Source organism: Salpingoeca rosetta (genome assembly GCF_000188695.1).
Source record: "Salpingoeca rosetta unplaced genomic scaffold supercont1.18, whole genome shotgun sequence".
Classification (NCBI taxonomy): Eukaryota; class Choanoflagellata; order Craspedida; family Salpingoecidae; genus Salpingoeca; species Salpingoeca rosetta.
In genome coordinates this window covers 190,774-215,443 of record NW_004754916.1, presented here as the reverse complement: position 1 = coordinate 215,443, position 24,670 = coordinate 190,774, and the positions used below count along the sequence as shown (strand labels likewise).

Here is a 24,670-nt window from a genome sequence, read left to right as displayed (position 1 = left end):
ACACCACGGGAAACCCACCCAGAATTTGGCAACTGGCCTGAAACCAGGACACAGAGCTAGAACTCAGCCACCGCCGCCAGTGCAGCCGTGACGAAAACTCGCAAAGATATGCCCCAAAGCCAGGAATAGCCAAAGGAAGAAGAAGCAGAGCAAAAAAGGGCAACGTGCAAACTTCACGACGACAACAGCTCACCAGCTCGCCCAACACACACAACAACAGCCAACCAACCCCCTTGTTGTCGGAACTGTCACCCGTCTCTCCCCTTGTTTCAAACAACAACAACAACAACAACAACCAGCCATGCAGCAACAGCCACAAGTCTATGTGATGAGTAAGTGTGCATGGTGTTGTGTGTGTGTGTGTGTGCGTGTGCTGCTGTATTCGTGCATCCTGGAGCATGGCGTGCGTTGCTGTGCGGTTTTGCCGTGTGGCAACGTCGATGCGCACACGCCGCAATTCAAACAGTGTGTGCGTGACAGGAGCGATACCCCCCCCCCACCTTGTTCGCGTGCGATGGCAGTGATGATGCTCACCGCTCTCTTGATTCGCCTGCACATGCCTGCTTGTGTGATCCTCGACAGACCAACAAGCGGCCAAGAAGGAGGAAGGCCGCAAGGTTCAGCTGGAGAACATTCAGGCCGGCAAGGTACGACAACTGCCAACATGCACCATCGCGATCTTCACGGCGATGGTTGATGAACGAGTGTGTGTCCTGCGTCTTCTTATGCAATCGCCTGGAAAGCTCTCCACTCGCTCGCGATCTCATGAAGTGTACGCATACACGCATGTGCTTATCATCATTTTCAACCGTGCTCTATTTCGCCTGATGCAGACCGTTGCCGATGTCATCCGCACATGCCTTGGCCCCAGGGCCATGCTCAAGGTGCGTACGTGCGTGTGTGTGTGTGTGTGCATATGTTTGTTTGTGTGCGCACGCTTGTGTCCGTGTGTCTGTGGAGAAAGGGTGGCGACCGTCCTCTGCATTTGTTCTCGATTCCTCCCATGTCATGGAACGTGCGTGTTTGCACTTCTCCTGCGTCTACAGTTTGGTTCTCGTGTCCTCACGCTTCAGTTGCACAACTCTTGTCTTGTGATTTGCAGATGCTCATGGACCCGATGGGCGGTATTGTCATGACCAGCGATGGTAACGCCATCCTTCGTGAGGTAAGCACTCGTAAGAGGTGCCGGTTGATCCCACGTTAATGGACGTACACAACACACCACCACACTTTACTTGTCGCGATCTGACGTGCAGTTGTGCGTTCTCATCTCATCGCCACAACCTCGAATCGCTCCTCCCAACACTCATCATCCCCCCCCCACACACACACACACCATGCACGCACACACGTAGATCATGGTCCACCATCCCGCAGCCAAGTCTCTGATCGAGACAGCCCGTTCACAGGATGAGGAGGTTGGCGACGGCACCACATCCGTGGTCATCCTCGGTACGTTATGTGTGCGTGTGCGTGTGCGTGTGCGTGTGCGTGTGTGTGCTCTGTATCCAGGAGGGTGTGCGGTGGCAAGTGGGCACGACCGTGCGTGCGTATGGCCGGCAAGGGTAGTTAAAAAGACTTTTGATGTGTGCATCCCAGCACGAGCAAAGATCAGCTCTCATCCCGCCACACTCCCCCTCCCTCCTCCCTTTCCTGGCCTGGTGGTAGCTGGTGAGCTTCTTGCGGTTGCGTCGCCCTTTATGGAGCAGAAGGAGCACCCTGTTGTCGTGATTGGCGCGTACCTGCGCGCGCTCGACGATGCGCTGACCGCCATCACGGAAGACATTGCCCAGCCCATTGACACGAGCGACAAGGAGGCCCTCCTCTCCTCCCTTCAGGCCGTCGTCGGCACAAAGATGCTGCGCAAGTGGTGCGTTGCCCAGTCACTCACACCACCCACACAATTCCGGCGATTGCTTCATTTCCGCACGTGCTTGTGGTGCTCGCCGGAGCTCACCTCAAACCCGCCGTCCTTGCTGCTGCGGTGGTGTATGTCTGTTGTGCAGGTCGCGTCTTGCGTGCGAGATTGCGCTGGATGCAGTGCAGACCGTCTTCATGGAGGAGCACGGCACCAAGGAGATTGACATCAAGCGCTACGCCAAGGTAACACATCGTTGTGTGTGTGCGCGTGTGTGGAGGTGTGCGCGTGTGTGGAGGTGTGCGCGCGCGCGTGTGTGTGTGTGTGTGTGGATGTGTATGTAAGGCTGATGCACACATCTGTTGGGTATGTGTGTCTTCTTCCTCTGTCCTGCTGCCCTCACAAAACAGCGCCTCATGCGCTTGTCGTACGCGTTTGTCATGTGTTTGTTGGTCATGTGCAGGTTGAGAAGATCCCTGGCGGTGAGCTTGAGGACTCGAAGGTGCTGCGCGGCGTGATGCTGAACAAGGACGTGACCCACTCGAGCATGCGCCGCCGCATCGAGAAGCCCCGCATCATCCTCCTCGACTGCAACCTCGAGTACACCAAGGGCGAGAGCAAGACAGACGTCGAGGTGCGTGTGCAGCTGGTGTTCGTGTGTGTGCGTGTGTGTGTATGTGTGACGAAGCGTAGGTTCTGATGAGGGAGCTTCACAAACCGGGGGGGGGGGGATGGGCGATGACCGGAAGGCGTGCAACCGAATCGGAAGAAAAGGGACTGTGGCGTGTGTGTGTGCGCGTCTGTGTGTGTCTGTGTGTGTTCAGGTGCCGCGTCATGATGCGTCGCCCGTCTCACACCTCTTTCATGCGTGCGTGCGTGTGTGCAGTTTATGAAGGATCAGGACTTTACGCGGGTGCTGCAGCTTGAGGAAGAGTACATCAAGCGCATCTGCGACGACATCATCGCCCACAAGCCAGACCTCATCATCACCGAGAAGGGTGTCTCCGGTCAGTGCCCGTTGTGCGTGCATGTGTGTGTGTGCGTGTGTGCACGTGCGTGCGTGCATGTGTGTGTGTGCGGCCTTGTTGACATCGTGCGCGTGCTGTTGTGTTGCTGTAAGGGCATAAGCTGTGGGCAGACATGCTTCCGTTCCCTCGCGGTCACTCACTCACTCATGCTCGCTTGTCGTTGCTGTGGTTTTTTTTTTTTTTTTTTACCAACGCGGCCCCCTCATGCCTTATTTGTTGATAGACCTTGCACAGCACTATCTTGCAAAGCACAACATCACCGCCCTTCGCCGTGTGCGCAAGTCCGACAACAACCGCATTGCCCGGTGAGTGTAATTGACCTGTTCCTTCCTTTGTTTTGTGCTCTGTTGTTTGCGGTTGTTTGCGTGGTGTCTTGGTTCAGCAGTGCCTGTACGGCGTCCCCAGGCTGCTGTGTGCTCACCAACGCCCTACATCCGCTTCAACGCATCGTGTGTTCCCCTTCATTGCATCAATTGCTCGTTGTGTGCAGTGCGTGCGGCGCGACGATTGTGAACCGAACGGATGAGATTAAGGAGACGGACATTGGCACCGGTTGCGGTCTCTTTGAGATCCGCAAGGTCGGCGACGAGTAAGTTGTTGCGTTAATGATGTTTTGCTCTTCCTACCTCGCACGAGCGCTGTCTCCCATGCAAGGTTTGCGTGCGTCATCGTAGTGTCGTGGTGGATGGTCGATATGTGCGTGCGTGTGTATGTGTCGAAATGTGTGTCCTGTGTGATGTGTGATGTGTGTGCGTTGGTTGCCGCCCTGTTCACTCACCCACGCACCCTCTTCTGCCTTCTGCTGTGGATGGTGGCGTGACATTCACTTCAACAGATACTTCACCTTCATTGAGGAGTGCGACAGCCCCAAGGCGTGCACCATCCTCCTCCGCGGTGCCAGCAAGGACATTCTCATGGAAGGTGCGGAGTGTACACTTTGTGTGTGTGTGTGTGTGCGTGGAAGCGTGTGTGCCCGTATTTTGCAGTCTATGTTCTTGGTTGTGTGTGTTTGTTATGATGCGCTTGTTGCCGTCCCTTGATGCACAACACGGCTCATTTGCACTCACACATAAACCACACATTCACACACGCGTGCTGCGTACAGTTGAGCGCAACCTGCAGGACGCAATGCATGCTGCCCGCAACATCCTGCTCGACCCGCGCCTTGTGCCCGGCGGCGGTGCAACGGAGATGGAGCTGAGCGTGCGTCTCTCGGAGCTCGCCAAGAGCATTGAGGGTGTCTCCCAGTGGCCGTACAAGGCCGTCGCCAAGGTGCGCATGTGCTCCTGGCTCTTGTGTGTGTGTGTGTGTGTGTGTGTGTGTGTGTGTGTGTGTGTGTGTGTGTGTGTGTGTGTTCTTTCTTCCCCATCTTCTGTCCTTTGAACAGCAGCAAGTAACACAATGTTTTCTGTCCCACGAATTCAACTCATTGTCGTTTAGGCGATTGAGGTGATCCCCCGCACCCTCATCCAGAACTGCGGTGGCAACACCATCCGCACCCTCACAGCCCTCCGCGTAAGTGTGTATGGATGCGTGGCTGTGTGTGTGTGTGTGTGTGTGTGTGTGTGTGTGTGTGTGTGTGTGTGTGTGTTTGTTGTCTTTGATGGCGTGCGTGGTGTACTACTTTGTCAGCCAACTGCATGTACCACAGCCTCTTTCCAACACAACACCCCAAAACTCGTCCTCGCGCTTGTCCACGCTTCGCTTCCACCGCTCACACCTCGAATACACCCAACACCAATCACCAACTACAAACGTATGCCTTGCAATTGCAGGCAAAGCACGCGGCAGGCAACAACGTGACGTGGGGCATTGACGGTGACACGGGCGAGATTGCAGACATGAAGGAGGTTGGCGTGTGGGAGCCTATCCGCGTCAAGTCCCAGACCATCAAGACGGCCGTGGAGACGGCCATCATGCTGCTGCGCATTGACAAGATTGTGTCTGGCATCAAGCGGCCCGTGCCTGCCGGTGCCCAGCAGCAGCAAGCCCCTGGTGGCCCAGCGTCCATGGGCCCCGTCTAAGCCGCTGCCGCTGCCGCCACCGACAGCCATCCATCCATACTCGTGCTGCTGGTACCAGTCCTTGTGGTGGTACTCGCACAGCAACCGTACAGCAATCAGCCGTGTGTGTGTGTGTGTGTGTGTGTGTGTGTGTGTGTGTGTGTGCGTGTGTGTGTGTGTGTGTTCGATCGCATGCATATGTGTTCGATTGCATGCATATGTTGTCTCTCCTAACTTGGCCTTTGTGTCAACTTGTATTGTGCATCCTCTGTTGTGTGTGTTTCGTGAGCACCTTAGGCTGTTCCTCTCTTGTCATGTGTATTTGGCTTGTGTTGTTGTTGCCGTTGTCATGTCATCAAGTTTTACTTGTCGCTGTCCTTTTTACCCAGAACATTGAACAGATTGTCATGGATATCGAACGAACACGACGCAAACAGACCGTCACAAAACAAGGAAAAGAAGGAGTTGTCACATCAATGCACAGGTCGCAACAGTGAGGGTACAATTGAACCAACCGCATGAAGTTGCACCGCACACACACACACACACACACACACACACACACACACACACACACACACACACACACACACACACACACACACACACACAGCAGTTAGACTTGTGATTCGGTGACTTGGGAGGCAAAGGTAAAGGCGCGGCGCGGCTCGGTCGGGGGCATGAGCTCGCCGTCATCATACACTGCCGTCAGCTCCGAAAACTCTGGCGCTGCAGACAGACTGTCGTCGCAATCGTCATTGAGGCGCTCAACTGGGGTGGCAAACCTGCAGCAGAAGAGAAAAGAGTCGGAAGAGAGCAAGATTGGGTGAGACGCGTTATGTTTTGACCTGATCATGTCACGATTACCAACTGTGAATCTCGTCCACCCTTCCACCACAACTATCATCACGACCACCACCACAACTATCATCACGACCATCACAAACAATCAATACTACCACTACGTCGCCCAAGAACTCACACCTGCACCGTTACCCCCCCCCCACCCCCAACCCAACCACAACAAGCTTCATCGGTCATCACCATCACAGTCGCCACCAGCACTTACTTTGCGCGGCGGCCCGACTTGATGTAGACGGCGGCGAGCGCGACCACGAGCACGGCCGCAATGACACCAAGCGTCGCCGGTAGCGCAAGGGCTGCACGCGACGAGTTGCTGCTGCTGTTGTCACTGCTGACATCGCCGTTGCTGTTTGTCTGAGTTTCAGACTTTGGCGCGGAGAGCTTGAGGCCACTGGCGGCTGCCGACAGCGGGCATTCTGGCGCATCACTGGGCAGGTATGCCGGGTCGCAGTAGTCCCACGCCTCCTGCACCTGCAGGGAGCGGTCTGTGGCGCACCAGTACTGGCCGACAATATCGCAGGTGCAGCTGTTGTACACCGTGCCGTTGAGCACAAACGGGAACACGCACAGGGCGCCGCTCACGGTGAACACGGGGTTCTCCGGCACGGTGGTGCTTGACGGCGGTGCGCGGATCTCAATGGTGAGGACGACTGTGCCAGACACGCGCACGAGCACGGTGGATGGCAGGGATGCGTCCGTGGTGATGAAGACCGCAACAGAGGCGGCCCGTCCGTAGTTGGACGTCACATCCACAATGTTGGCAATGGCCTGCGTAGACAGAACGTGGAAACATGAAGCAGAGGTTATCATCATGAAAGGGAGATGAGAGAAGCACGACGTGAGCCAGGTGTTGGTGTCACCACTGTAAACTCCGTAGGCCAAGCAGCATAAACACATAAACGCAAAGCCATACACACGTGGAACACGACATCTGAATGAGCATACCTGGCCGTCTTCCTGCACAAACTCGATGGTGCTGGCTGCACCTTGTGGCTGAATGGCAATGATCTGTGTGTGCCGCGTGTGTGTGTGCCGCGTGTATTATTAGCAAAGGCAATACTGTGGACATGCTATTACAACAACGCAGAACATACACAGCTGTTCGTACCCCTTCTTCCGCCTCCCCCCCCCCCCATTACACACACACACACACTACACACATGAGCACAAGCAGCGTTGCACAAACCTCATCCTGGAACGCGACAATCTTGCTTGGAGCCTCAAGCATGGACTCCTGGGAGTACAGCTTGTCGTCTTGCACAATGAAAGCGTCGTAGATGTCGCAGTTGCCCCACTGACCCTCATAGACAGCCGTGGTGGAGCACCAGTACACGTTGGAGTCTTCGGTCGTGCACGAGTTGTACTCCACGCCGTTGTACGTGAAGGGGAACACACATGCCGCACCTCCATCTGACCCTGTGCCAGGCACAGTATCAATGGCCAGAATTGTTGCAGCGTCCGTCTCTGTCGTTGTCGTGGTCGTTGTGGTCGTGGCATCTGTTGTAGTTGTAGTTGTAGTTGTAGTTGTAGTTGTAGTTGTAGTTGTAGTTGTCGTGGTGGACATTGCATCATCTGTTGTAGTTGTAGTTGTAGTTGTAGTTGTAGTTGTAGTTGTAGTTGTAGTTGTCGTGGTGGACATTGCATCATCTGTTGTAGTTGTAGTTGTAGTTGTGGTCGTGGCATCTGCTGTGGTGGTCGTGGTTGTTCCAGCCATCGTCGTGGTTGTTCCAGCCATCGTCGTGGTTGTCGTGGTGGACATTGCATCAGCCGTCGTGGTCGTGGTTGTAGTCGCTGTTGTAGTCGTGGTTGTAGTTGTCCCAGCTGTCGTCATGGTGGTCGTTGCATTCACCATCGTGGTAGTCGTCGCAGCGGTAGTTGGCGTGGTCGTCGTTGTCGAGGTTGTCGTCATCATCATCGTCGTTGTTGTTGTTGTTGCTGCTGCTGTTGTGGTGGTGGTGCTGCTGCTGGTGGCGTCCATTGACGTTGTTGTCATCATGTGGGAGGTGGTGGAGGGCAGCGTGCCGAGGTTCTCGTAGGACGGATACTCCTCAAACAGGTCAACGGCAGAAAACACGCCAGAGTGGATGCCCATAACCTGGTTCAGCACGTGCTTCATGCGGTTGATGTCGCTCATGTCAACCAGCACCGTCACCGTCTGCACGTTGGAGAAGGTACCATCGCTGGCGGTCACCTGCAGCTCGTACTGGGCCGCCTGCTTACGGTTCAAGGGCTTGCGCAGATACAGCTTGCCCGTGTACTGGGAGATGCCAAATGTGCCCTCGCAGTTGCCTGCGGTGATGGTGTGAGTGACAGTGGAGGACGAATCCGCGTCGTACGCGCGAATGGTGGCAAACACGTCGCCAACCTGCGCAGCCTCAGTCACGGCCATGCCGGCCTTGGGGCAGCCAAACTCGGGCGCGTTGTCGTTCCTGTCGCCCACGAAGATGCGCAGCTCGGTGTCAGACCACAGCTGCGCTGGTGCACCATCGTCATACACACGCACCGTCACGCTGTACTGGTTCTGTTGCTCGCGGTCAAACGTGCGCAGCGCGCGCACGGCACCGGTGACTGCATCCACGGCAAAATCGTCCGATTCCCCGACCAGCTCGAAGCGCTGCACCTCGCCACCGGCATACGAGTCTGCATCTGTTGCTGCAAGCACGCCAATGACGGGGCCAGCCTCCTCGTTCTCATACACTATCATGGACGGCGCGGCCGGCGTGAACACGGGCGCGTTGTCGTTGACGTCGAGCACGGTGATGGCCACACTGGCGGTGGAGGACTGCGGCATGGGGCTGCCGGCGTCGCTCGCCTGCACCGTGAGCACGTACGACGTGGTGGCTTCAAAGTTGAGGCTGGCCACGAGGCTCAGCTCGCCGGTCACGTCGTCGATGGCAAAGCGGTCCTCCTCGTTGCCACCAACAATAGCGTACGTGATGGCCGCGTTGGCGCCGGCGTCTGCATCTGTGGCGCTGATGCCCGCAAACACGCGCCCAAGCGGCCTGCTCTCCGCCAGCGACACGCTGTACTGGGCCTGGGAGAACTCTGGTGCGTTGTCGTTGATGTCCGTGAGCGTGACCACGGCCATCGCCGTGTCCTCTTGGCCATCCGCGTCTGTGACGACGAGCCAGAAGCGGTACTCCTCCCGCGTGTCGCGATCAAGCGCAGCGGGGCTGCCCACAAACACCACAGCCACCCCCTGCACCGCAAAGAGGCTCTCCGTGTCCTCATCCCCGGCCATGGCGCGGACAGAGAGGGAGTAGCTGGTGACAACCGTGTCGGCGTCAGAGAGGCGGATGTGGCGAATCACGTGCGTTCCCATGCTCGAGTGCTCGGGGACGCTGCCCGTGTATGTGCTGTCGTCAAACACGGTTGGGTTGTCGTTGAGATCGTTGATGGTGACGGCGATGGTGACGGACGTCTGGCGGTTGCCGCCGTCCACAGCAAACACCTCAATGGTGAAGCTCTTCAACAGCATGTCGTCCTCATAGTCCAGGGCCGCGCCCAGCGTGATCACGCCAGAGTTGTCCACCACAAACAGCGCCGAGTCTGTCACGTACTGCACGACAGCGCCAAAGACGCCAGAGTCGGCGTCCAGAGCAAGCACGCGCTCAACCTCTGTACCGACGGGCGTGTTCTCGTCCACGCTGATGGCGTATGTGCCCGCGTTCTGGAACACGGGATCGTTGTCGTTGATGTCCTCCACGGCAACTTGAATGTCGACGGTGCCGATGCGACCGCCGGCATCTGCGGCCTGTACGGTGAAGTTGATCGTCTGCGTCATCTCGTAGTCGATGGCGACGTCTGTCGTGTGCACGGTACCAAGGTCTGCGTCGACGGCAAAGTAAGGCGTGCCCGGTGCAACAATGGAGTACACCACGTCCGCGGGGCTGGCGGCCTCATCGCGGTCGTTGGCCACAAGATGGGCAACCACAGTGCGCGCCGCAGTGCCTTCCTGCACCACGCGGTACACAAACTGCTGGGTAAACTCGGGATTGTTGTCGTTCTCGTTGGTCAGGTCCACGTTCACGTCCAGGAACGTCTCCTGCACGCCATCAAAGGCGCGAACAGAGAACGAGTACATGCGCTGGTCCGCCTCGTAGTCGAGGCTGCGCGTGACCTGCAGCTCGTTGCTCTCGCTGATGGTAAACAGCCCACCAAAGTCGTTGTCGAGCGACAGCGCCACGGTGCCGACGGTGTCCTGGTCGGAAACAGACAACTGGTAAAGCGTGGACGGCGCCGCGTTGTTCTCGGCAAGGGTCAGGTCAACGGGACCTGCGGGCGTGAACACGGGCGCAACGTCGTTGACATCACGCACGCGCACGCTGAGCGCAGCCGTGCTGGTCATTGGCACAGGGTTGCCGCCGTCGGAGGCAACAACGGTGCAGTTGACCCACGTGAGCTCCTCGCGGTTGAAGGCCACGTCGACCGTGACGGCGCCGGAGGACGCGTCGAGGCTCAGGCTGGCGCACGCGGCGTCGGACGCTCCCATGTCCACGCTGTAGGAGACAGCACCAAACGCACCGCTGTCCGCGTCCGTGGCAGAGATGTTGGCAATGACCGTGCTGGCGCCCTGCATGTTCTCGTCGACGACGGCGTGATACACGGAGCGCGAGAGCACGGGGGCGTTGTCGTTGACGTCGAGCACGTGCACGACAACGGTCGTCGTGGTGGCCATGGACGGTGCGCCGCCGTCACTGGCCTCCACCGTGAGGGTGTACATCTGAGGAGGCACGTCGTAGTCCAGGGCGGCAGTGAGCGAGAGGTCGCCCGTGGCGGCGTCGATGGCAAACAGGCCCGTGCTGGTCAGCAGCGTGTACTCGATCAGCGCATTCACACCCGTGTCTGCGTCCGTGGCAGACACGCTGCCAAACACACCCAGCGACACATCCTCGGCGAGGCTGAACATGTACGTGGCGTTGCTAAACACGGGTGCGTTGTCGTTCTCGTCGGAGAGGGTGACGGTGATCGTGGCTGTGGCCTGCAGTTGGGGCGTGCCAAAGTCGCTGGCAACAAGGTCAAAGGAGAAGGCCTGGTAGGCCTCGCGGTTCAGGGCGCTGTTGGCAAACACGCGGCCATCTGCCTCCACGCGGATGGAAAGCATGTTGTCGGGGATGGCAGTGCCCGTGTTGGCGTCTGTGAGCGAGCCAGGTGCAAGGGAGAAGGCAATGCGGGAGTTGTCGTCGTTGGGGAGGTCGTCGTCCTCTGCCGTTGCAACAAACAGCGGCAGGGAGACGTTGAAGCCCTCGGAGACGGTGTACGCGAGGGCGCTGGTGAAGCTTGGTGCGTTGTCGTTCACATCGAGCACGGCAACGATGACGTAGTCCAGGTCCGCAGAGAGGCCGCCGCCGTCGGTTGCGCGGACGCGCAGGAAGTGCGCGTTCTTGGTCTCGCGGTCCAGAGCCTCAACGAGGATGATGTTGCCGGAGGACGCGTCAATGTCGAACGTAGTCTGCGGTCCAACGAGCGAGTAGGTGATGGTGGAAGCGGGCGTGTTGGGCTTGTCTGCGTCAGCAGCCATGACGCGGCCCACAACGGTGCCGATAGGCGTATCCTCCGTCACGTTGAATGTCTGCTGCGGCGGCGTGCTGAAGACGGGCGTCTCGTCGTTGATGTCGCCAACGTTGAAGCACACATCGGTGTTGACCTGGAAGTCGCCGTCATCCGCCTGCACGGTGATGCACACCTCGTTGGGGAACTCCTCGCGATCAACCTCGCTCGTGGAGTAGATGTCGCCGTTGGCGCGCACGGCAAACGCGCCGGTCGGGTCCGTGACAATGCTGTAGGAGACGGTGTTGTACTCCGTCGTGCGGTCGGCGTCCGTGGCCTGCACCGTCGTCAGCACCGTGCCGGCGGCGTTGCCCTCGCTGAAGTCTGGCGCCCGCTGAGTGCCTGGCGGGAACTGGGGCGGCATGTCATTCACGTCCTGCACATAGACGCGGACGGTGGCGCTGCCGGAGAGCGGAAGTGGGCTGGCGCCGTCGTAGGCGGTAACGGTGAAGCTGTAGCCGCCATCCGGCACGTGCAGCGGGGCCTCGGCGTTGAGCTGGCGCGTCGTGGTGATGACGCCCGTGCTCGCGTCAATCTGGAACAGGGCAAGGCTGTCGCCGCTGATGGTGTAGCGGGCGATGGTGGCAAAGGCCGTGCCTGCGCGGTCGCCGTCCGTCGCCTGCACCGTGGTCACAAAGGTGCCACCGGCAAGGTTCTCCTGGACGTTGGCCATGTACACGGAGGTGTCAAACACGGGCCGCTTGTCGTTGATGTCCGTCACAGAGACGGTGTACTCGCGCGTGGCTGTGCGCGCGCCAGAGTCCACAACCTGGACGGTGACGGTGAAGGCGTCGAGGCCGCCCTCCACCTCCTCACGGTCAATCACTGCGCCCGCGCTCGTGCTCAGCTCACCGGTCACCTCGTCAATCTCAATGCGTGCCTGCACAAACGCCGGGTCAGTGGCGACGATGGAGAAGCGAAGCTGGCCGTCATCAACGACATCCGCGTCCGAGGCCGGGATGGTGCCGATGATGGCGGAGGAGCGCTCCTCTCGCACTGTGAGCGGCGCCAGCACATCACCAAGCACGGGGTCGACGTCGTTGACGTCCTGCAGCTCGACCGTGACCGGGTATGGGGCGCTTGTGAGGCCACCATCCGTCGCCGTGACCGTGAAGGAAATGGGGCCCGGGCCCATGGCCTCAAAGTCGAGGCTGCGCGCAAGCAGCACGCGGCCCGTGTAGGCCTCGATCGTGAACGCGTCCGTGCCGGCGAGACCAAACGAGACCTGGCGGTGTGGGCTGGTGGCGTCGGCGTCCGTGGCGCTGAAGCGTGCCACCTCCGTGTTGGCCGTGGTGGACTCGAGCATGGTGAGGCTGAGGCTGGGTTCGGACACCTGCAGCTGCGGTGTGTTGTCGTTCACATCAAGCACATTGGCGGTGAGGGTGACCCGGTTGGTGTTGGGGGCGCTGCCGAGGTCTGTGACAACAACGTCAAAGACGAGGGTGCTCTGCGTCTCCCGGTCAATGTCTGTGGCGTTGGCCGTGTTGACGGTGACGTTGCCGCTGGCGTCGATGCTGAGCTTGTCCGCGTCAGGGCCTTGCAGGCTGTACGCCAGGGCGGCGTTGACGCCCTCGTCCTGGTCCGTCACCACCACCTTGGCCACAAGCGTGCCCACAGCAGCGTTCTCAGCAACGTCAAACACGCTCTGCGTGACAAACTGGGGCGTGTTGTCGTTCACGTCGGTGATGGTGACAAGAACCTCGGTGATGGTGAGGAGGCCAGAGGCGTTGGCGCGATCGGAGGCGCGCAGCACCAGCCTGTACGAGGCGGTGGTCTCGCGGTCAAAGGCAGCAGCGGTGGTGACCACGCCCGTGCGCTCGTCAACGGCAAACTGGCCGTCGTTTGTGACAAGGGAGAAGTAGACGGTGTCGTTGCGGTCGGCGTCCGTGGCCGTGGCCGTGAACACGACCGTGTGGACGGCCGTGTCCTCGGGGATGGCGACGGCACGGTCAAAGCCGCCAAACACGGGGGCGGCCTCGTTGGTGTTGGACACGCGCACTTCGACCACAGCAGAGTCCTCGCTGCGACCGTCCGAGACGGTCACGGTGAAGCGGTGCATCTTGAAGGCCTCGTAGTCCAGGGCGCTGGCAAGGGTGATTGCGCCCGTGCTGGCGTCAACGGCAAAGTTGCTGGATCCGCCGTTCTCCGGGTCCGTCGTTGCAGCCTGTGGCACAATGGCAAAGACGAGCGGGGACGCCTGCTCGAAATCCAGGTCGTCCGCAGCAAGGGTGACGACCACCTCACCGACAGCGGTGGTCTCGGAGAGGGTGGCCTGGTAGATGGGCTGGCCAAACGCGGGCTCCACATCGTTGACGTTGGTGACGCTGGCGATGCTGATGGTAGCGGTGGCGCTGTTGACGCCGTCCGACACCCGCACGACGACGGCAAACTGCGAGTGCTGCTCTGCGTCGATGGGCTGGGCCGTCTGCAGAAGACCCGTGGATGTGATGCTGAAGGCCGACGGGAGGGACTCGTCCACGCCAGAGACGCGCCTCGTCGCCGTCACGCTGTCGATGGTGTACGTGAGCACGGTGTTGGTGTCGGCGTCGGTCACCTGTAGCTGCGCCACGTCGCGCTGGGCAAAGGCGCTGGTCGACAGCGCATCGTCCTCCGCAAAAGTGGGGATGGCCGGCACGGCAGCGATGACGGGGGTGACGTCGTTGACGTCCGTGAGCTCAATGTTGATGGTGGCCTCGCTGAAGCGGTCCAGGGTGGTGGTGATGTCGCGAGCGCGCACGGTGATGGCGTACGAGTGCGGGTCTGTCTCGTAGTCGAGGGTCTGGCCTGGGGCGAGGGTCAGGGTGCCGGACCCTTCGGCGAGCTGAAACTTGCCCAGATCGTTGCCGCCCACAATGGTGTAGGAGAAGGTGGGGAAGGTGCTGTCGATGACGGTGACCATGGCAGACACCGTCGCCAGGACGTCTGTGGCTGTGACGTTCTCCGCCACGGAGATGGAGGACGGCGCCGTGATGGCGGGGAGATCAAACACGTACATGTAGATGGTGAAGGGCACCAGCTGCGGCGCGAGCGTGCCCACGCCGTCGTTGGTCATCATCATCTGGAGGTTGTACACGCCCGGGACGGGGTCGTAGACGGTGACGGTGCCCGTGGAGGAGGCGTTGAAGCCGGACGTGGCGGTGCCGACAATGCCCTCCATGTTGAACACGATGTGGTTGTTGTTCGGCCCGTCGGCGTCTGTGGCGTGCACCTGGAGGATCTGCGTGTTGTCGGTCGCCTCGGTGATCCTGTAGTAGAGGCCAACCTTCTCCACGCCAGCGGACATGTCGATGGTGTCCAGCACGGGCGGGTTGTCGTTGAGGTCGGTGACCTGGACGGAGAGGATGGCGTCGCTGCACTGCTGGCCGAACGGGTCGTCGGGGAGGTCTGGGCCATAGTCACAGGCGCGGATGGTGAGGTTGAAGTGGCGCTCGCTGGGGACCTCGTAGTTGAGGCGTGCAATGACGTCCACGACGGCGGTGTCGGGGTCGATGTTGAAGAACTCGTTGCCGCCCTCCACCGCAAAGTTGCCGTCTGTGATGCTGAAGGAGATTCTGGCGTTGTCGCTGGCGTCTTGGTCCGTTGCGGCAATGTTGGTGAAGATGACGTCACCGAAGATGGTGCCTGGCCCGGAGCGCGGGGCAAGGCTGGTGGACGTGCTGAACGTCTCTGGGATGGACACGGCGTACACGCTCTGCGAGAACACGGGCGCGTTGTCGTTGAGGTCGGCGATGAAGAGACGGTCGTCAACGAGGGCAAACTGGGTCGGGTCCTGCGTGTCGGTGACCTGCAGGGTGAAGAAGAACTCGTCGCCGTCCGTCTCCCGGTCGAAGACGCGGGCGGTGTAGAGCTGGCCCGTGAGCGGGTCGAGGTAGATGGGGGTGGGCCCCGTGTAGTCGACCTCGTTGCTTGCGGTGCGGATGCTGATGATGGAGAAGTTGACGCTCATGGTGAGGTCGGCGTCCGTGACCTCGTAGGTGTAGACGAGGAAGTCGGCGGGTGTGCCCTCCGTGACGCGCTTGGTGGCGATGCCGGAATTGATGCCGGCAAACTCTGGCGGGTTGTCGTTGATGTCCATGACGTTGACGATGATGTACGCCTGCGCAGACACGCCCGTGGTGCTGGGAAAGCCCATGCACGTGATGGGGAGCACGAAGAGGTCCTGTGCCTCGCGGTCAAGCGGCGCAATCACCTTGAGCGTGGTGCCGGAGACCTGGAACTCTGGCGCGTCCGTGTCCAACGTGCACAGGAGGGTGCCCGTGAATCCGGGGATGGAGAAGGTGGCAACCGTCAAGGGGACGGGGTGCTCCTCCTCGGTGATGTAGACCTGGTCGTCGCGCACGTCCGCGCCGGCGTCGTACTGCACGTCGAGGGTGTTGTCGAGGTCGCCCTCGATGTACACGGTGACGGTGGTGGTGTTGTCTGCCGCGGCCAAGGACGTGAGGGTGACGGTGAAGAACTCCGTTGGCTCCTGCTCGCCCGGGGTTGAAGTGATGTAGATGGGCAGGGCGACCGTGTCTGGGGAGTCGAAGATGATGGACCCGGCGCGGGCCGTGTAGTCCTGGCCCTCCTGCACGATGGCGAAGATGCTGGAGGTGGTGGGCTGGGCAGAGATGGTGGCCTCCGTGAGGGCGCCGCGCACGAGTGTGTCCTGCAGCTGCTGCGAAACGACGACGGCGTAGCGGACAGAATCGATGACAGTGGACGCGACGGCGACGGCCGAGTGCGTGGGGAAGGAGGCGACCTGGTAGAACAGGTCTTGGGACACCGCGCTCTGGGTGAGGAGGATGGAGTGCGAGGACGTGTTTGTGGGGTCGCTCTCGCTGCCGCGGGTGGTGACGAGGAGGTACGGGGTGTCACCGTTTGCGCCGCCGTAGAACACGTCGAGTGCGGAGGGCGCAAACACGTCGTAGGTTTCCACAAAGGAGAGGAGGTCAATGTCTGGGATCCACTCGTAGAAGCGGATGCCGCTGCCCACGGTGGTGATGGCGATGGGGAGCTGGGTGTTGGACTGCGCAGACGTGTCTGTTCTGTTGACGCCCTGTGCGGCTGCGAGGAGCAGCGTGCCGTCCTGGCTGACAAAGGTGGTGAGGTCGACGAGGCCCGTGGTGCTGATGGAGGCGCTGGTGGCGGTGAACTGGAGGGCGGCTGCGTCGAACTTGTACACGCGGGACTCGACGTTGTAGTTGAGGGGCTTCGTCAGGCTCAGCTGCATCAGGTACTCCCCCTGGCAGCCGAAGATGAGGTAGAGGCTGCCGCTGTAGGTGAAGGTCTCCACCTTGACTGCGCCCGCGGTGGGCACGTGCTGGAGAAAGTCAAAGCGGTTGAAGGTGGGGTTCCACAGGTACACGGCAGAGTCTGTCTCGTAGTTGGTGAGGTCGAGGCCAATGTCCTTGAAGTTGGCAAAGGCGAGAAACGTGAGGCTCGTGCCGTCGGCTGTGGTGTGCTCGAAGACCTTGGCATCGGCAGCAAACGACGTGTCGAAGGTCTGCACGGACGTGAAGGCGTAAGTCTGAGCGTTGAAGCGGAACATCTCCGACTGCGTCTGCGCGTCCTGGGCGTTGGCGATGACAATGTATGTCTCACCGTTGGAGGCCGCAGTGAACACGTCCACGGCGCTTGGTGCTGTGGCCGGGATGCTCTGCACCAGATTGAAGTCCGCGCCGTCAAACAGGTACACAAGGACGTTGTTGCCGTTGGCGTTTGCCGTGGCCATGAACGTTCGCGTGTCCACCGTGAAGAACGTCGCAGCCGTGCCGACATTGGTGTCCACCCGTCCACTCTCAATAAACGCCAAGGACATGGCGCCTAAATGGGGGGGGGGGGGGGGTGATGGGGCGGGGTTGAGGTGTGTGTGTGTGTGTGTGTGTGTGTGTGCGTTGTGTGATGTGTGTGTGTGTTGTGTTGTGAGGTGGGGTGGGGATTGTAGTGTGTTGTGTTGTGAGGTGTGTGTGTGTGCGTTGTGAGATGTGTGTGTTTGTGTTGTGTGTGAGTGTGCGTTGTGAGGTGTGTGTGTGAGTGTGTGTGTGTGTGTGTGTGTGGACGTCTCACACAACGCAAGTAGAAATTCACTCACGAACATGCACATACACACATTCACACACACACACACATTCACATGCACACGCACGTGCGACCAACCCGAGGTGTCAGAGGAGGCAGAGACATCGCTGGTGCGGAAGGTGACAATTTCGCCAGTGGAGGATGGGTCAACGTTGATGTACACGGCGCGATCGCTTTCAGTCACTGTCACTTTCGTGTCCTGGATGTTAAAGGCTGGTGGGACGGGGAACAAAGGAGTATGAGAGACAGGGCAGCAGGGAGAAAGAGCAATGAGAGTAAGCACTCGCCTCCACAGGTACATGTGGTGGCGGGAACAGGTGGCACCACAGCTTCGACTTTCACAGCGGACAGTGGGACAGAAAGGGCGCCATTTCGGAGACAGTAGAGGAGAGGGGGAAAGGAGATGACCTGCAGCATGCGCGTTGGTAGTTAGTAGGCTCACCTGAAGCGCAAGCGCCAAGCAGCGCGATGAGCGCGAGGACGAGGGCAGCGCGCGTCATACTGCCTGGTAGGGTGGGGGTTGCAGGCTGTACCTCGCTGCTCCCTTTCTTGTGTGTGTGCGGGAGGGAAGGGGGGGGGTACAGGGTCAGAACAGGGTCAGAATACAGCAGCAGTAGGGTGGGGTCTACTGGCTTGCGTGCGAAAAGTGATGACAACCAGCCAGCAAGAAACAGTAAAGGCGCTGGTAGGTATGGAATCTTTTCACCAAGCAAGGGGGGACAACACAAAGGGGCGGGGAGTGGATTGACCACGAAGTTTTTGCAGCACTGACATCAGTCGCGTACAGATGACAGTGCGGGGGTTGCTTTGTTTGTGTGTTTGCTGCTTTGGTCAGTCCTTCATGCCAGCATGTTGGCGGCGATGGCTGAGTATCAGCGAGTGCAGGAGTGCGGCATGTCATTGGCAAAGCAGTGTTGATTGTGGTTGTTCATTGAGGGGTTGGACCGAGAGTTCATGGCAAAGAAAGGAAGCGCAAAGGTGGGGATGGAGCAAGGGGGGGGGGGTTGCAAAATGAACGAAGGAAAGAAGGAAAGAACGCGTGATTGGCCGTTGATGCAGAAGGCTAAGGGATGCGCATGCGCCAAGAAACCATGCAATATGGTGTGCGTGTTGATGTGTGTGTGTCGGAGGGGAGAGATGCACATGCACAAATCTTGTTCTTCTTCACGGCGTGTGGCTGAGTAGTTCCATGCGAACGCTATGGTTTTGGCGGTGCAGGATGACGCAAGGAACGAGCTCATCGGTTGCTTGGAAGACGTTCTGGTACGCCACGCCAGCGTTGTTTCCGTTGACGATGAACGAAATGGCGCGAGCGTTGCGATCCACCACCATGTCGACGACATCTTCACCTTCCAGCCGCCCCGTTGGTGCGTAAGGTTGGTTTCGGTGATTGTTGGGTGGGCCAGAATGGCGATGACTGTTGGCACAGTGAAAATGCCACCCACACTTATTGAACATGTTGATGCCGTTTCGGTTGAAGGAGGATGGGACGATGCCAAGCATGATGTTGCTGTTAGGGCCATTTGTTTGCATGATCGTGAAGCGAATGGTCGTGGCCCCTGTTGACGGAATCGCTTCACCGAGGGCGTTCGTGTTCCAGCCATTGTCACCGCCAGTCTTTGTCACTGTGTCGCGTTCAGTGTTCAGGGTGTAGTTGTTGCCTGATGTAAACTTACACGATGGCAGCGCAAGCATCGGCTCCGGTGGCGTGAGGGCCTCCAGCAGCTCTGGCAGCTGGTAGAACTGTGCGTCTTGCTTGAGGGCTTTGAGTTCAACATCACTCAGCTCTTCCAGTTGTGGTGGCTGTCCGCGCATGAAGTTGAGGACGTGGCGAAACACGAAAGGGTCGCGGTCGACGAAGAAGGAGCCGTCATCCTCGGGCTGCAGCTCGTGGCGGCCACTGAACATGCTGGCGAAGAAGCTGTTGGCAAACTTGGTGAGCGTCTGCTTGGACGTGGTGAACACGGTTCCTCCAACATCGATTTGTACCCTTGATCTAGGGACCACGCACGAAGCGAGCTTCCTGGCCTGTGCTTCCCAGTTTGCCTTCTCCTGCGCCAGCGCATTTTGTCCACGCTGAAGCTTCTCCGCCTCCTCCACGAGCGCCGCGGCGAGTTGCTGCACACGCTGAATGCCGCGCTCGGAGTCGTACGCTTCTGTATCTCTGGCCTTGCCCTTGGTCTTGCCCTTGCCTCGGGGCTTGTCCTTCACATTCTTCTCTTCCACGAGCCCTGGCTGCACACGGCGTGTTGGGGTGAACTCTGGGGTCTCGTCATCGACCTTCCTTGGTTTTGGATCGGACATTGCTGCGACGTTCTTGGCTGCTCAATCGGCTCCTTTAGGATCCTTTGGGACGGGGTTGGTAGTCGCTCTGATGTGCGTTGTGAAGTGCTGTGCGTTGTTGGTGCGGCCGTGGTCGGGAACTCACTTGTCTGTGCTTGAGCGTGGAGTCGTTGCTTTGGAAAATGCCGACAAAGACAAGAGCACACGAGTGTGGAGGAGGGTGTGACACAACAGTTTGGTAAGTGATGACACATGGTCTGACGATGCGAGTGTGACATTGACAGATTGACGTGACTGTGCTTCACGGATGCGAGCGTGTGGTGACATTGTGACTGTGCTTTTCTGCCCACTCCACCATTTTCGAATTTGGCGGCATCAAAAGAAGGAAGACAACGAGGATGGCGCACAAGGTGGTTGAAGTGAACGCGGTTGATGCGTGCTTGGGGGCTGCTGAGGCAGCCACGAAGGACGGCAAGCTTGCAGTGGTCCTGTGCACGGGCGACGACGACGAGTCCGGCTCCAGCTGGTGCCCAGACTGCGTTGCAGGTGTGTGCTTTGTGTGTGAGTGAGTGAGTGAGTGAGTGAGTGAGTGAGTGAGTGAGTGAGTGAGTGAGTGAGTGAGTGAGTGCTATTTTAGTGTGTGTGCTGTGTGTGCTGTGTGTGTGCGAGTGAGTGAGTGAGTGAGTGAGTGAGTGAGTGAGTGAGTGAGTGAGTGAGTGAGTGAGTGAGTGAGTGAGTGAGTGAGTGAGTGCTATTTGAGTGTGTGCTGCGTGTGCTGTGTGTTTGCGCGCGCTTCTCTATGCGTGCTTGTAAGTGCATTCTCTTTGTGTCTGCCTTTCGAAGAGTCAGTGTGCATGCTCCTGGGCAAGCACGTGCATGTTGTCGTTCTTCCGCATGTATGCGTGCGCTTGTCACTCCTTCTCCCCCACACATACCACCCCTCACACCCCCTCCCCCCTCCTGCGCGTGCCTGCGTTCGCTTGACAGCCAAGCCCGTGGTGGACAAGGTGCTGAAGGAGCACGGCGGTGACCACGTGGTGCTGGTTGTGTGCAAGGTGGGCGACCGCACGACCTGGAAGGACCCCAACAACGCCTTCCGCACCCACGACAAGTTCCGCCTCAAGTCGATCCCAACCCTCTTTGCGTGGGGCACGCCCAAGCGCCTTGTCGAGGCCGAGTGCAGCGACGAGGGCAAGGTTGAGCTTCTCTTCGAGGACTAAGCAGTCCACGCACATACACCGGAATTGCGAGACAGAAGGAGGGGGAGGAGGGAGGAGGAGGTGCGGACCCCTACTGTGTTTGTGTGGGTGTTGTGGTTCTGGGCTCATCTGCTCCACGTTGGGTGATTGACGCTTGATTCGTCGAGACGTGGCTTCATACCGCTTCGTGTGCAACGTGGATGGGTGCTTATTTTCGTGTCGTGTGAGCACTCCAAGTAAACACACACAAACAGATATGTACAACGACTCGCGACGTGAATGCGCTTGGTTGCGTTGTTGCAGTTATTGCGAGGACGTAGGCAGCTGGCAAACAAAAGGAAGGTGTACACATATTGTGAAGGCAGGCAGGTGGGCACACACAGACACAGACACACACACGCACAACAGCCACACACACACACACTCACACAAAAGCTGCAGCAAGCTAAGGCCTGGGTGCGGGTGTTGACGATGCGCGCTTGAGTGCCGCCACAATTCCTCCGCCCTGTTTCTTGCGCCACGCCTTGACCTTCTCCCAAACCTGCAAGGCGAGTAGTAAGTAAGTAGTAAGGGGAGGAGGGGTTGGTTGCGTAAGACGTGTGTATGGTGTGTGTGTGTGAATGTGTGTGTGTGTGTGTGCGTGTGTGTGTGTGCGTGTGTGTGTGTGTGCGTGTGTGTGTGTGTGCGTGTGTGTGTGTGTGTGCACAGCTGTGAGCTGTTTTTTTTTTTGAGGGGAGCGCCATGCTCATGATCACACTTGTCAAGCTTGCGCAAACCTTCTTCATGTTGGTGGTTGTGAGCGTGGCAGCAACGCGCGTCTTGTGCACCCATTGCGAGCGATCGTTGTGGTCGTCCGAGCAACGGACCTCGTCATCGCCACCACACGACACGTGCAGCACGTGGTAGCGGTGCTTGCGGTGCGAAAACACATGCTCAACAACATGGTTGGTGTGCACAACATCTGCTTTCTTTACAGACGGCAACAGGGTGCCCACGGCAGCATGTGGCGTCGCATGCTGTTGAGCGAAGGCAAGGGAGGAAAGTGCGAAGGGAGTGAGGGAATGAGCGAGTGAGGGATTGAGCTTTGAATGAAGCGAGTGAGGGCATTGGCGGGAAAGGAAAAGCTGCAACAAGGGCAACGATGCCCGCATGATGACATGCACGAGAGCAGACACACACAACGGTAGCGCACGCATGCACGCACAAACAAGCACGTGTCCACCGGAAAAGCACCTCGGTGTGGGCAACGCAGGGAAACGTCCAAGAACTGGCCAGCAGACCCGTGTCTGGGTTGCGAAGTAGCAACACCTGGACACGAATGTGGCATGCGTGACATGGCATGAATGACGATTCGATTGTCGACATCTCAGGGAGTACATGCCGGGCAAACACGCGACGAAGCACACACAGATAGAGAGACAGACAGACAGACAGACAGACAGGCACACACATGCACAGACAGACAGACAGACAGGCACACACATGCACAGACATAGACAGACAGACACACAGACACACAGACAGACAGACAGACAGGCACACACACACACACACACACACACACACACACACACACACACACACACACACACACACACACACACGCAATGCAAAACCTTGTCGCGCTGCGTGCGGATGTGAAGACACCACAAGTCGATGACAGGGCTCTGTTTCTTTGGTTTCTTGCGGGGAAGATCGGTGGTGGCTGCACCAGGCAACGGCGTGGGCAGTGTTGAGGCAAAACCATGAGCGATGGAGGCAGCAGCAGACATGACCAATTGCTTGCAGCGGCACACGTACAAGGGGAAACAGACGCAAACGCAAAGGACCACACGGCAATCACCCAGACAGACGTGCAGGCAGGCAGGCAGACACCCAGATAAACAGACAAACACACAACAGCTCCCCCACCACACACACACACACACACACACACACAGATCAACAGACAAACAGACAAAGACACACAACAGGCCCCTCCCGCCACACGCCCACCAATATCGGCGATGGCGTGAGAGGAGCACAGGTTACAGGTGGGGTCGGAGGCAACAGCCGTCTTCCCCGTCGCTGCGCGCGCGTGCAAGCGATGGGACTGGCAGAGGGACGCGAGCGGGCATGCAGTGCAGTTTGGTGCCTTGGGCGTGCACGTGGTTGCACCAAGCTCCATGACAGCCTGATTGAAGTCGCCGGGGCGTGACGGGTCAACCAGCGCATCAGATAGCGCCTGCATGGCCTGTGTGTGTGCATGTGCATGTGCATGTGCATGTGCATGTGCGTGCGTGTGATGGAAGGGTTGGGATACGGCAATGTGTGTGTGAGTGAAGGTCGTGCAGACAGAGGGACAGACAGAGACGAAGGACAGACAAGCAGACACAGTCACAGAGAGACAGACAGAGAGACAGACAGAGACGAAGGACAGACAAGCAGACACAGTCACAGAGAGACAGACAGAGGGACAGACAGAGACGAAGGACAGACAAGCAGACACAGTCACAGAGAGACAGACAGAGGGACAGACAGAGACGAAGGACAGACAAGCAGACACAGTCACAGAGAGACAGACAGAGAGACAGACAGAGACGAAGGACAGACAAGCAGACACAGTCACAGAGAGACAGACAGAGAGACAGACAGAGACGAAGGACAGACAAGCAGACACAGTCACAGAGAGACAGACAGAGAGACAGACGTAGACGAAGGACAGACACGCAGACACAGTCACAGAGAGACAGACAGAGAGACAGACAGAGACGAAGGACAGACAAGCAGACACACACACACACACACACACACACACACACACACGCGCACCTTCTGCACTGGGGTGGTGTCGATGGGCTGGGTGATGCGACGGAGACGGGCGAGGACGCGAAGCACGTTGCCGTCAACAACGCCTTTAACGCATCCAAAGGCGATGGAGGCAATGGCAGCCGCTGTGTATGGGCCAACGCCCGGCAGCTCAGATAACAGTCCCTTGTACGTCTGTGGTTTGAAATCATTGGTCGAGGCGGGCGGAGGGAGTTCGCGCGCGCGTGCGTGTGTGCGTGTGCCGTGTAAGTGGAGAGAGAAACTGTGTGTGTATGTTTGTGTGTGTATGCGTGCGTACGTGCGTGCCGTGTGGGTTGGGGAGGGACGTACACTCACGTGTACTCACGTGCACTCACGTGTACTCACGTACACTCACAGTTACAGCCCATGCACTTGCAGGCGACATGGCCGTTACAATGCAAGCACGCACCCACCTCTGGTATTCTGCCGTTCAGCTTCTCCTCCACATGTTTGGCACCTGTTGTGACAGCAGTGCATCGTGGTGAGAAGGTCTCACCTCAGAGATGTGGCGATACACACACACGGATACAGACACAGACACAGACACAGACAGACACACACACGCAGACACATACACAGACAATTTCATACACACGCACAGACAGACAGATAGACAGACAGAAACAGAGACAGTGCTTCATATTGATCCTCACACCCAACGCCGCACACGCAGAGACACACGAACAAGCACAAACGCAGCCGCATTCATGCGCACCTTGAAGCAGTCGCCTGCCGCGGGAGTAGTATCCGAGGCCAGCCCACATCTGCTGGACATCGTCGGGCGTGGCCTGCGCCAGATCCTTTAGGGTGGGCCACTTGGCCATCCAGCGTGTGTAGTAGTCAATCACCGTCTTGACCTGCGTTTGCTGCAGCATAATCTCAGACACCCAAACCGCATATGCACGCTGTTGTCTATCCTCCAGCCTGCGACCAACAACAACACGTGTGTAGAGTGTGAGCAGCGTACATGCACACACAGGCAAGTAGACGGGCAGA

At 58.6% G+C, this 24,670-nt stretch overlaps 5 protein-coding genes across 5 annotated transcripts in view; 2 read left to right on the top strand and 3 right to left on the bottom strand.

The window, feature by feature from the left end:
- Positions 1–328: 328 nt before the first annotated feature.
- On the top strand, positions 329–4,910 carry PTSG_06459 (chaperonin containing TCP1; the record flags this gene model as incomplete). The annotated part of the gene is made up of 15 exons (XM_004991782.1): positions 329–332; positions 583–647; positions 834–884; positions 1,103–1,165; positions 1,356–1,452; positions 1,669–1,870; positions 2,007–2,103; positions 2,322–2,492; positions 2,745–2,865; positions 3,110–3,191; positions 3,377–3,475; positions 3,722–3,807; positions 3,992–4,158; positions 4,327–4,401; positions 4,662–4,910. 15 exons carry the CDS (start codon positions 329–331, stop codon positions 4,908–4,910), a joined length of 1,629 nt encoding a protein of 542 aa, XP_004991839.1.
- A 595-nt stretch (positions 4,911–5,505) lies between these two features.
- Positions 5,506–18,046, bottom strand: PTSG_06458 (cadherin; the record flags this gene model as incomplete). Its single annotated transcript, XM_004991781.1, has 7 exons — positions 17,806–18,046; positions 17,442–17,576; positions 7,158–17,108; positions 6,940–7,094; positions 6,699–6,761; positions 5,959–6,521; positions 5,506–5,674 (listed from the first exon to the last, which is right to left on the bottom strand). The coding sequence occupies exons 1-7, from the start codon at positions 17,861–17,863 to the stop codon at positions 5,506–5,508; spliced, it is 11,094 nt and encodes a 3,697-aa protein (XP_004991838.1). The 5' UTR covers positions 17,864–18,046.
- A 229-nt stretch (positions 18,047–18,275) lies between these two features.
- PTSG_06457 (uncharacterized protein) lies at positions 18,276–19,778 on the bottom strand. Its single transcript, XM_004991780.1, has one exon. It carries the CDS (start codon positions 19,665–19,667, stop codon positions 18,528–18,530), a length of 1,140 nt encoding a protein of 379 aa, XP_004991837.1. The 5' UTR covers positions 19,668–19,778; the 3' UTR covers positions 18,276–18,527.
- A 220-nt stretch (positions 19,779–19,998) lies between these two features.
- On the top strand, positions 19,999–21,102 carry PTSG_06456 (thioredoxin domain-containing protein 17). The gene is made up of 2 exons (XM_004991779.1): positions 19,999–20,192; positions 20,634–21,102. The coding sequence occupies exons 1-2, from the start codon at positions 20,045–20,047 to the stop codon at positions 20,864–20,866; spliced, it is 381 nt and encodes a 126-aa protein (XP_004991836.1). The 5' UTR covers positions 19,999–20,044; the 3' UTR covers positions 20,867–21,102.
- A 27-nt stretch (positions 21,103–21,129) lies between these two features.
- Positions 21,130–24,670, bottom strand: part of PTSG_06455 (A/G-specific adenine glycosylase) — a gene marked incomplete at its 5' end in the record, with an annotated part of 3,799 nt that continues 258 nt past the window's right edge. The window contains 8 exons of the mRNA XM_004991778.1: positions 21,130–21,386; positions 21,622–21,861; positions 22,079–22,153; positions 22,462–22,550; positions 22,841–23,078; positions 23,657–23,827; positions 24,088–24,131; positions 24,390–24,598. Coding sequence (XP_004991835.1) covers positions 21,291–21,386; positions 21,622–21,861; positions 22,079–22,153; positions 22,462–22,550; positions 22,841–23,078; positions 23,657–23,827; positions 24,088–24,131; positions 24,390–24,598 — 1,162 coding nt within the window. The 3' untranslated portion in view covers positions 21,130–21,290. The remainder of the gene's footprint in view (positions 21,387–21,621; positions 21,862–22,078; positions 22,154–22,461; positions 22,551–22,840; positions 23,079–23,656; positions 23,828–24,087; positions 24,132–24,389; positions 24,599–24,670) is intronic.

Coding starts and splice junctions, on each gene's coding strand:
- PTSG_06456 (XM_004991779.1), top strand. CDS start 20,045: ATGGCGCACAAGGTGGTTGAAGTGAACGCGGTTGATGCGTGCTTGGGG. Junction 20,193..20,633: donor GTGCCCAGACTGCGTTGCAG/GTGTGTGCTTTG, acceptor TTCGCTTGACAG/CCAAGCCCGTGGTGGACAAG.
- PTSG_06457 (XM_004991780.1), bottom strand. CDS start 19,667: ATGTCCGATCCAAAACCAAGGAAGGTCGATGACGAGACCCCAGAGTTC.